Raw genomic sequence first — 12558 nt, forward strand, 5'->3', positions numbered from 1 at the left:
CTGTCTTTGCTCAAAAGTAAGTAAAGCACAGAGACTCTAAGGACAGCCTTCTACTAAACAGGGAGCTCTCAGCTTGAAAATTGATCAATGCTTTGCTCCTGTGCTTAACTCAAAATAGGCACCCATGAAATAGTTGTTAAATAAATGAATTATGCATTGTCTACCACCACAAACAGATGTACAAAGTACAAAGACTATGCTACATTTATTACTGATCTAGTACACACTCTGTAAGCATTTTTAAAAGTCATTGATGTAATGTTGCTTATGTGAATTTTCTGCTCTTTCTTACTAATAGAAAATGACATTAAGCTTCCTGATGTGTTGTCTGTCACTGGGTGTCCATTTTACGAATGCTGACTGTTCTTCACCAAGCAGGCAATGATTCCTAACTCTGGGCTTGTTTGCTGTTGTTACAGCTATTGTCCAAGGAGACACCTTAGAAGATATATATAACCAATGCAAGCTTGTTATTGAAGAGCAGTCTGGGCCTTTCATCTGGATTCCCTCTAAAGAAAAGTTATAATTTAGCTACTGCGCCTCTGACAACGACAGAAGAGCATTTAGAAGAACAAAATATATATAATATACTACTTGGAGGCTTTTATGTTTTTGTTGCATTTATGTTTTTGCAGTCAATGTGAATTCTTATGAATGTACAACACAAACTGTGTGAAGCCATGAAGGAAACGGAGGGGCCACAGGGTGGGACAGAAAAGACATTGCAGTATGCAGGAAGGCTACGATTTGCTGAAAGTTCCAGGGGTAGGGATGAACCTCTGACGGGCTTTCTGCCTAAGATACGGGCAGCCTCCTCACCCCAGCAGATGTCCAGAGCTGATTTAGCTGCTGAGCTCTCTGTGTTTTTTGCTTTAAAGAAAAGTTGCCAGCACTCGAACCTCACCAACCTTCCCATTGCCCACATCTGTAATTGGTACACTTTGAATTTTATAACTATGCACAGCCTTTGATTTCCTAACAAGCAAAGGAAACAAAGAAGGAAAAAGAAAGGAGTCCTTTTGGAGACGACATGCTATCAGGGAAGGATATTTGTGTAGTTGCATTGACTGGCATCTTCAAAGACGAGCATTTCATAAAATTCACAAGTGTATGGAGACTAACCTTACTGAGAGGAGGGGATTCTACCTGGGGTTAGCTTTATGATTGTGGATTGTCTATTTTGCCATTTATAAACTGAAAGAAGGCACTAAAGACAAGAATAATTTATATAATAAAAAATATATTAAATGTATAGAAACAAATTTCTATAGGTTAAAAAAGTTTTGTGAAATATTTTGTAAAGACTAATTAATTGAAAGACTCAGTGTATGCACTATCAGAGATCAAATTCAAGAACTGAAAGTTGCACTCTGCCTTTTGTTGCCAATGACCCATTAACAGCATTAAGTTCCTCCTAAGTCTTACAAAGACTTCTGCTCCCTCACTTACCTCCCGTGATCTCCCCTTGCACACTAGTGATACACTCTTATGAAGCACATCCCTCAATGAGTTGCCCTCATGGATATTTTTGGAAGATATTTGGTTAATGCATTTTTAAATCGATGGCCCTTCAGACACAAATTTATGCAAATTGACATAAAGGAAATTTTTGGTTTTCTCTAGTTAAACAACCTGGCCCTACATGCAAATAGTTGGATAATTTTGTTCCTAGTTACTTACATACAATTCTTAAAGGATCATGTAGTATTTTAACCAGCTATGAGTAATTAGGATCATTCTTTTTTGTTTCACAGAGTAGAGTTTTGTAATACCCAGAGTTGGTTTTAGAGCCATGGGAGATCTGTCCAAGATGTACTATATCTTTGAGGAAGAGAAGTATCTGATTGGGGGTGAGGGGTACAGACTTTTTGTTTCAGTATGTATAGCAAAGAGAACCATAAGGAAAGACAATTTATGCCTTTGAGCTTGACCAGTAGAACTGAATTCCTCAAGGCTGCACCTGGACCAAGTTTATTTTTTAACAATTATGATAATGATGATTCAAAAAAGAAATCTCCCAAAGCCTATAAAGTGAAACAGAAGAGTTAGTTTCCCACTTTAGAGCTGATAGTGACATCAGCATTGGTTTTGCCCATGGTGTCAAAGAGAGACTTTTCAGTGATATTAATAACCACTCAATTCTGGGATTTATACATGCCCAGATTAAGCCCCATCGCCTTACTTCTGGGGTACACCAAGACCTGGCAGGGATTCTGCCACACTGTGCAGCCAACCAGCATGTAGGCTGGGGTAGGAGAACAAAAGACAGAGCCATCAGAGTGATGGGGCTACTTCACAGTAACAACACTGGAGCTCAAAAATCAGTCTCTTTCAAAAACAAGGGTTGTTCATCTCACACTACCATTGTCTGCAGTCACTGAAACAAATACAAAAATGCAAAATTATGTATCTACCTATAGTCTTGCAGCTGCCTTTGCCATAGCAATGGAAGGGCTAGCAGTACATTTTCCCTCTGATGAAGGCTAAATTTCCAGAGTCCTTAGAATACTCAAAATCGTATGATGTGTCCATATCTGCAGCTTGCCAGATTCAGGTCAAGGCCAACTTTCCTCAGTATTGCTCCCAGTTTTCTGCCACCAGAATGCCACTTCTGATCCCAGCTCTATTTTTAGGCCACCATGATAACTTCTTTGGTTTCTCAACTGAGCATGCAATCGTTTTTCTTTAGAGGATTGTCATTAATGAGTAGACGTTTTCTCGGATTGTGTGACGTGCTTTTCCATTTAATAGTATTGCCGTGGCTAGGTACAATCAAATTGAACCACCAACCCTTGGTTTTGTAGTAATATAATTATTTTTTTCCTAGTGTAGATGCTTCTGGATTAGAACTGGCATTTACACTGATTTTTATGTATATTTATATAAATATATATACATATATATTTGCTTGAAGAATCACCAAGCAAATTGGTGAGAGGGTCTTTTCCTATAGAATATACATCTTCATTTGTTGTGTTGTCTTGCGCTTCCCACTGTTGAGGTCTCTAAGGCTCCAGTGAGCTGGTGTATTTTGCAGTAAATAAGATGATGTGTATGGAAATGGTATGCAAGTTACCCAGATTACATCTGGGGCAAATGTACTTGGAGCCTGGGGCCAGACTGGTGCTAACACTGCAAACTTAGTCCGGGGCTCTCTCCAATCTGAAGGCTTGCTGGGGGCGCAATGTCACCTTCACATGCTGGGCCCTTTCAGAAAAGTGCCAGATCGTGTCACTGGTGCTATTTTTCATGCTCTGGTACAATGTGTAGCACCATGGGGGTCACAGCTTTACCAAAATCAAAATCCAACTTGCCAGCCAATTGCTGGGGCATTTGTTTTTTGCTCTCCTCCTACGGGATTTGTCAGCCATTTATTTGCAGGCCTTTTCTTCCAGCCCCAAATTCTTGGGTTGACTATTTGCTTGGCAAGTGTGTCTTTATGAAGCTGCACTAAGGTGCCTCTGTGAACTGTCTGAGATCCTACTGCCAGCCCTTCAGGACTCTGAGCCAGAGGAAACAAGCTCTCCACCTCTGGCTTTCACTTTTTTTTCCCCTTCGTTCTTTTCCACTGCTCACCTACTTATGTCTCATCTCATTGTTTTTTCGTTTTGTCCCCTCCTTTTATTGTCCTGTCTAATCCCAGTTGTTAATCTTGCCCCATAATCCTTCTTTATACTCTGCTCTCTCTTTGTCCACTTCTCTCTAGTCTCAACCTCTTGTTGCTCTGGGTTGTTTCACCTTGTTTTGTTTTGTTTTTCTTTCTTTTCATGTCTTGTCTTCTTTCTTCTCCCATATCTGATCATCCCCTACATACCCAACTCTTTAATTTTTTTGTCCTATAAAGGGCTCATGGCTGATTCAGACAGCATGTCCATACTCTGGACTAATGACACAAATACTTGGGGTCACCATTTTACCTACTCAGCCCACAAAGGAAAGCTGAGCACAAGGCCCTGACCTGGACCAGCTCCAGCAGCCTCCTGGAGCCAGCCTGCACCGCTGCCCTGGCAGCGAGGATGCATGTGCCATGGCTCTGTCGGCACCTGGGCACCTCTGCCTCAACCCTGGTCCTATAGGAGCTCACTCCCAATGTCACCCAAGGCTCTGAGGACATTTCCTTTCAACACCGGCAGACTCTGGCCCCAATAATTATTCTAACGGCAAACCTCATTAAAGCCATGCTATCGCTGTGATTTGGAGAGAGACATTATTTTTCCTACTTTCTTTTTTCCCATTTTCATGTTAAGCCCCTCTCCTTTTTGGCTGGTGACTGCTCTGGTGAGATCGAATGGACTGCTGGTGAAATAATAGCTCTTTTCCTGTCTTGATCCTGCCTAAAATTCCTACAAAATTATTTACATTAAGGACTCAGACTAGTGTTCCTAAATTTATTGTATTAACTTGTCACTCTTTGGGGGAAAAAATCCCAAAGGATCAATTCCCTAGAGCATTTGGAGTACCTCCTGTGACAGCTGATTTGCCAGGAGACTCCCTACAGAAGTCTGTGGATATCCATTTTACTTATGTGTATAGATGGTATATGTGGTACGCATATCATGTATACACATATTACATTAGGTGTAAATGAATGTGGTTGGAGACACACACACACTCCAGTTTGTAAATATCCTTCCTCACTGAAATCTGTGCATCAGAAATCATTTCTTGTACAGCTGTGCAGTTTCCTGTAGCAGCTGAAGACAAGGTAAGACAGGCAGGTAATGATCAGCTAAAAATAAAGTACAGTACTATATCTCCCTATCAACTCATGAGGACAGACAGCCAAGTGGCAAGGTCAACTCCCAATGGATGGCAAACTTTTCTTCTCTCCTTTTTGAATTTGTGTTTCCTAAGTGTGTCTTAACTTCTGAGTGCACCAGATTGTACCTGTTAGATCCTTTTAATATGACAATTTTGTGCTTCTCTCTGACAGGATGTTTCTTCATTGAGCTGCAGTGCAGGATGGGGGGAGGGGGAACCACTCCTTGCCTGGGCTAGAGTTTACAGAGACACTGCACAGCTTACACTCCTGTTTAGTGTAAATAGTCAACACTTCCATTCCATTTGTGTAAAAAATAAAGCACACACGATTATAAAATCAAGATGTATATTTCACACTCCGTGTGTCTGTGAATATTTATTGCGTTTCCAGATGTCAGCGGTGGCCCCCGTTGTAAAAAATGGTTGATAGAGTGTTTATAAACATGTCATGGTTTTATTATAAGATATAAATATTAAAACACTTTATACTTTATAGCAAATTATATTCTCCCAAAGCATAATTTGTCTTATTTCATAAAGAATAGGGCCACTTATTTCTATTTTTATCAAATTTATCTGATTTCAGAGCTAAAATGCAAGCAGGGTAGGTTTGCTCTGAGAAATACTGGCACTGCCAAGAGGAACTGAAAGTGCTTTTGCATGTTTTTAAATATTTGGTTGCTATTTCACCTATTTTTATATGATTTTTGCTAAAAGTGAACAATGTAGTAAATATAGGTTTTTTAAAGACATGTGTATGCAGTAAAAGAAATTTCCCACTGTCAAAAATGTAAGATTATAGAAAACACTAGGCATAAATTTTTTTCTTATCTGATAACGAAAAAGGTACACTTTTGGGACGCAGTGTCATTATGTCTTAGCTTCCATTATCTATAGTGAAATCACAACATACACCAGCTCCAAGGACATGAACACACAAGAAATATCAGGGTTAGGAATGTGGATCTGTTAGCCCTAAATTCTTCAAGATAAACATCTGCCTTATTATATATTTAGACAGCACAGTTCTACGAGCCAAAACAAATTCCTTCCAAGGAAGGTCTGAAATGTCATCATCAAAGCAATCACTCTGAAACACACTTTACTAGAACCAGTGATGTGAGGGTGCCGATTGAGGCTGTCCCTTGTTTCTGGCAGTGAACAAAGACCCTCAAGTTAAGACACTGACTGAGGCTGGAAGACTAATGCAGACCACAAATGTCAACCATTATACTTAACATTTACACGTTTTCACGTAGTTTAATATAATGGTAGAGCTACACAAAAGCCACATTTGCTTCAATAATAGGTGTGTTCATTCGGAGGAATGAAAAGGCTAGAAGAGCCTTTGACTTTACCTGTGTCCTATTTCATTTCTATGTAACTAGTTTGAAATAGGTGTTTTCAAAACTACAAACCACACACTTCTGAACCTAAAAGGAGGCACTTGATCAGTAGCACTGGTGACGAACTTAGGGCACATGCACCACAGTCAGCTGTTTGTTGTCACTGAAAGCTCCAAAAGGTTCACCATCACTAATCTACAGTCTACATGTGACCAAATAGCCCATGCCAAAACTGAAAAGTCCCACCACAGCACAAAGCCAAGGAACATTTATACAAGCAACAGCGAGCCTTTTTTTTTTTTTTTTTTTTAACACAACCAGACCCTATCTTGACAATCTGCAGGAAAGGATGTCCTCTATGGATCATAACTGCTAAGCCTCAAAACCCCAATTCTGGTTCCCTATAATGCTTTTCTCTTAGGAATATCTCAGAAGACACCACTGCTATCATCAAATTGACCTGTCTTCTTTTAATGTTACAGCCAAAGTACAGACTTTGTTCCTAATTTCCCTTTTGCACAGTTAGGACAAAAGTAGAAAGTTGGGCAAACTTTTCTAAAGCCTGAGGATAACAGGAGAACACAAGAGAATTTGATTTATGACATGAGCTAAGAGCCAATCTCTTGGCAAGCTGTCATATGACAAAGAGCATCTTTCCCACACCATTCAGGGGTCCTTCCAACACTGTTAAAGAAACATCAGAACTTTCACCCTGTTTCCATGCCTGACTGAGCCCCTGATAATCAGCTGCAGGTAAACTAGGCCTGCTATCTCTCTTCGCCTTGCTCCCACATACTGGAATGTAAACAGGAACACTCACTATAGTTAAATTTGATGGTTCTGTCACTGTAAACATCAAAGCAAAAATGATTTGCAACACACTTCACTACCGTAACTGACACATCAGTAGCATTTTAACAGGCCTAAACTGCTGAAATACTTAAACTGTATTTTGGGGACAATGACTGAAGAGTATTCTGAAAATCCAGAGGAAGCAGGGGAAACCCTAAATACCATGGAGAATCAGAAAGGCAACCTAGAGAGAAAAAAAAAAGTAAATTTCACTTTATCCCCAACTTAGAGGATTCCACACTGCTGAGAAAAGATACACAAGAAAATAGTAACAATGCCCATTACAGCAGCAGCTCTACAGTCTTAATTGCAAGAGAGACTACAGTCACAGGCTTTATTTTAGTTGGGATGTGGTGTGGTCAAAGGGTTATTGCTTAACTCCAAATAAGGAAATCATATTGAGCCTCACTTAAATTCAGAACTCAAGCTACTACAACAACCACTACTAGACACCATCCTGCCTTGGAGACTGGCAACTAGACTCCTGATAGTTCTAGAAGCTTCTAGCCTATACAAACCACACAAAGCAGAGGGCAGCCCTATCAGCATTCTGCAGTTTCAGGTCTAAGAGCTGCCACAGTCACAGTCCAAATCCTTTCATTTGGACTCGGGAACATCTTCTCCCCAACCCATAACCCTGGGATTGCAGCTGTTGGCGTAAAGTCTTGGCTTCCCCCATCTCTCTGGAGCTGAGATCTTAAAATATTTCCCAAGCCCTAAGATTATGGCTTTCAGTTCCTCAAACCCTGCATTACCTGCAATCACCCACAGAAACTTGGGAAGATCTCCCCAGTCCACAAAAAGCCCCTGCATTAACCAAGCCTGTTCCTTGAGACCCTGAGGTCTCACCCATATCCTCGAGCTCCAGAGCCATAAATGTCAACCCAAGACTCAGTCCTGCCAAGATTTGCCCTACATGCACTAGCAACATTTCAATCCACACCTTGTAGATTCGGGACCATAATTACCAAGTCTACAGATCTTGTCATTACCCTTGCTCAACCTGTGGGACCTAGGGAAGGTCTCCTCTATATTCCATACCTCCAGAAACATGGATTCCTGCACCATAAGCCCAAATATTACCTATACATTACTTAAAGAACCTAGGGAAGGTCTCCTCTGTTGGACATCAGAATATAACTTCTGGTGCCAAAGGCTCTGGTATTACCTGTACATGTCCCTGAGAACCTGAAAAAGACATCTTCTGGGCCGCACAGCTCTAGGAAAGTGGCTACCAACACTTCAAGATCAAGAGCCACACATCTTTACATCTCTAGGTTTCTGGAAGGTCCTGTTTGTATTCCACAAGCTTGAGTCCATTGTTACCATCAACCTCAGTGACCCCTGTGCTCATTCTACCAGACCTAGAGAAGATCCCATCACAATCTGTGGCTCAGTAACTTTATCTACTCATATTTTAGCCACTATAGGTCTTGGGCATGTTCTGCATTCATCCTCAGTGTTGTAAGGAAGGTCTTCTTTACATCCTATGACTTGGGGACTTTAACTACTGGCATCATAAACTATAGTATCATCTACTTTCCTAGAGCTGTGGGGCCCAGAAGTTGTATTCCTATGTCCAAAAGAGGAGACCTCCTGTAGCACCAAGGAACATAGGCACAGTTCTCTTCACATACTGTACCACAGAGACCATAGCATCTTCTACCACAAGCCCCAGTGCCATCAATACTTAATTCTCTGGCATAAGATGACATACATCTTTGGAAGCCCATATTGTACAACTGCAAAGTCATACAACTACCTTCATGAGCCATGGAATCTAAACTACCGAAGCATGTATCAAGACTGCTGAAATAGGGGCCCTCAGAGATACAGCTCAGTGTGCACAGCACCTACCTGGCAAGCATAAGGTTGCTAGTTCAACTCACAATAGCAAACAAACAAACAAAAAAAAAAGGACTGCTGACTTCAATCAAAGCTGGAGAAATCACACTGGGGCTACACTGTGGAGCTTAGCTATATCCAAGGACTGGCACAACTAATACTCTATACCTCATTAAACAAAACTTCTTTGCCTATAGAATCTACTCCATAAAATTGGAAAAGGTAGCATCAAAGCAAACACATAGACATCAACATAAGGACAAAAGAAACATGAAAGGAAATATGATACTTCAAAAGAACAAAAATTCTCCACAAAAGGAATCTATGAAAGGCTTCAAATTTAAAAAAAAATAATGATTCTAAGGAAACTCATTGAGATGCAAGAGAATATAAAAAAACAATTCAAGAGAGGAAAAAACTAATTCAGGGTATGAAGGGAGACTTCAATACAGAAAAAGTAATAATTTAAAAAAATAACCAGAATCTTGCACTAAAAAACTTCAATCAATGCAATAAAAATAAAATACAACTGAGATCTTCCACAACAGACTAGATTAGTGATGGCAAACATTTTGGAGACAAATGCCCAAACTGCAGCCCAAAACCCACTTATTTATCATAATAAACCTGAATACTGGGGTTTTAGTTTAGAAAAACTCATACATTAACATCTTTTGTCTTACAAGAAGAAACAAATCACACACAGCATAGGTTTACCACCACTGGACTAGATTCAAGCCTAAGAAAGAGTACCTGCAGTTGAAGACAAGTCTTTGGATTAATCCAGATATAAAGAAAAACTAAAAAATAATGAAAGAAACATAAAAGATTCATGAGACACCATTACACAAATATTTTTATTATGGGGATTACAGATGGGAAGAAAAGGGGGAATGCATTGAAAACCTATTTAATTAAAACTTCCCAAATCCTCAATATTCAGATATAAGTAGTTCAAAAGACCCTGACTCGAGTCAACCAAAAAAAAATTGTTTAAATAAGGTAGGTTATAGTCAAAATGTAAAAAATACAAGACAAAGAAAAAATTCTAAAACACCAAAGAAAAGCATTAAGTCATATATAAAGCAATGTTCATCAGACTGATAGCATATTTTTCAGCAGTGAATCTACAGGCCAGAAGATAATAAGGTGATATTTTCAAATTCTGAAAGAAAAAAAATGTCAACCATGAATATATACACAACAAAACCATTCCTGAGACCTGGGATTTAGCTCAGCAATGTAAGAGCCTGCCTTACATGCAAGGTCAGAAGTTCGATTCCGGTACAAAAAAAAAAAATACCTATTCCTGAGAAGTGAAGGTATAACATCATACTGAATAAGAGGAGACCAAAAACATTTCCTCTAAAATAAAAAACAGGACAAGAATGTCCACACTCACCACTCCTATTGAAATTATAGCCAAGCAATTAGGCAAAGAAAAGAAATAAATAGAAAAGAATGAAGACAAATTATATTTACTTGTGGGTAATATTGTATTTAGAAGACCCTAGGAACTCCACTAAAAGATTTTTCGAGCTGGTAAGCAAATTCAGCAAAGTAGCAAGATACAAAATCAACAAAAAAAGTAAATAGCTTTGCTATGCACCAACAATGAAGTAGTTGTGAAGGAAATTAGGATAGCAATTTCATTTATAATAGCTTCAAAAAAAAAAACTCTCAGGGGTCAACCTAGTCAAGAAGATGAAAGACTTCTGCAATAAAAGTAACAAAACTCTGAAGAAAGAAATTGAAGACACTGGAAGATACAAAGAGCTCCCAAGTTTATAGATTGACAAAATTAATACTGTTAAAATGACCATATTATTGAGGTGATCTTCGGATTCACTGAAATGCCCATCAAAACTTCAATGACATTCATCTCCAAATGAAAAACTATATCATAAAATCATATGGAAGCATCCCTGAGCAAAAAGAGTAAGACTGACGGCATCATAATGCCTGATTTCAAATTACTGTATAAGCCATAGCAACAAAAACAGCATGAGACTTAGAACAAAAATAAATATGTAAACAATTGCAGTAGCAGAGAGAAAACAAAAACAAATTAAAAAGCACACACAACTACAGTCATCTGACTCTTGACAAATGGATGAAAAGAATATTGGAGAACAACCTCTTTTAGAAATGGGACTGGGACAATGGGATACCCATATGTAGAAGATCAAAACTCCAGCACTGTCTTTTGCCTTGTATAAAAAAAGCAATTCAAAATGAAGGGATGTAAGAATGAAACTTCCCAAAGACAATAAGGAGAACACTTTACATGATAGGTATAGGCAAAACTTCCTGAATAGGACCCTAGTAACACAGGAAATATTAGCAAAAAACAACAAATGAGACTACATCAAATTTAAAGTTTACACATGGCAAAGGAAACAACCGGCAGAGTGAAGAGACAGCCTATGGAATGGGAGGAAAACTTGTACCATCTACTTTTCTTTCTTTTTTTTTTTTTTATTTAAGGAGAAAAGAAAAGAAAAAAAAAACAGTGAAGGGGTACAAGTTATACAGATTTACAGAAGAAAAAATGCGCAATAGGGAATTACTAGTTAATGGATTACATATTGCCATCTTAGAAATAATTGTTCAAGTCACAAAATTAAAGCTTGTAAAGTGGGCATTCCAACAATGATACTGCAAACAGTTCTGTTCAATGATCCAATAAAACTCTGTGATATCATTTTCTATCTTATACACTTAAATATACATGCAGTTATATAGTTTAGAGCACTTTCTTTTCCTCTCTTTTGTACAATGACTATTACACATTTTGGGTTTCATTGCTCCCACGGTTCTTATTGCTTTTTTGGAAGAGAGTAAAACCAAATGTGACATAACAGAACAGAATCGGTCAAGTCAAAAGGGTGGACATAATAGATAATATAAAAACATAATACAAGGTGATCAACAATGGTTACCATAATGCCTTCTGCTATCTCTAATAGAATTGCCTATATCATTAGTTATAATACAATTGAACAAAACAGTAAAGAATAAAACCGACAAAACCAAAACATTGGAGACATTGTAGGTCTTCAAAAGTAGATAAAAGTCAACGAGAATGGGCATTATAATGAATCTCATTATCTTCTCAGCTGATGCCTAAACTTTCGAACCTGATACTATCCAGCAAAACAGAATAGAGGAACCTCAGTCAAAAACAAGATGGTGAGAGTAATACAGGGCTTCAAATCGAGATAATAGAAAGTCAAAGTGGGTTACTATATTATATCCTGCTATTTTTTTCCCTTTAATTAAACGGATAAAAATAAAAAAGTAAATAATGGAGTGGAGATTGAGAAAAAAGAGGGCATAACAGCGAAACAGGGCAGATCAAAACATAACCATTTAAGCAGAATAGTGTTTCACCACCAGATATTTCCGACCCAAAAGTAGTTACCATATTGACTCTTTCCTTGAAGTCCTTGAGTACAACTTCGTATACTGTAGCATTAAGTATATCAAAACAATGTAAAACCATTTAAGAGAATGACAGCGTTATAGAGTATTTAGAATCGACTAACAGAAAATGAACAATAGTTTCTGTATAATCTCCTTGTCTTTAAAAGGTTTTTGCTTATACTATCGTACATATTAAAATCCAATAAGATACAACCTGTTCAGACCATTGGAGACAGAAGAACAAAAGCTAGACGAGACTTCAAAACAAGATGTTACTAAATCAGTATTACCTATTAAGATGTCATTTTCTCTAAAATAGCTGTTCCTA

General features: G+C 38.4%; 1 protein-coding gene across 28 annotated transcripts in view; it reads left to right on the plus strand.

Annotated features, from left to right (window-relative positions):
- The window catches only part of Dlg2 (discs large MAGUK scaffold protein 2), a 1893126-nt gene extending 1888011 nt beyond the window's left edge, over positions 1–5115 (plus strand). For all 28 annotated transcript variants that reach the window (XM_063256338.1, XM_063256340.1, XM_063256341.1 and 25 more), the window contains one exon: positions 420–5115. In XM_063256338.1, coding sequence (XP_063112408.1) covers positions 420–526 — 107 coding nt within the window. In that variant the 3' untranslated portion in view covers positions 527–5115. The remainder of the gene's footprint in view (positions 1–419) is intronic.
- Positions 5116–12558: the final 7443 nt, after the last annotated feature.

This window comes from Cavia porcellus, unplaced genomic scaffold (genome assembly GCF_034190915.1).
Source record: "Cavia porcellus strain 051 isolate PalLab524CR breed Dunkin Hartley unplaced genomic scaffold, mCavPor4.1 scaffold_9, whole genome shotgun sequence".
NCBI classification, from domain to species: domain Eukaryota; kingdom Metazoa; phylum Chordata; class Mammalia; order Rodentia; family Caviidae; genus Cavia; species Cavia porcellus.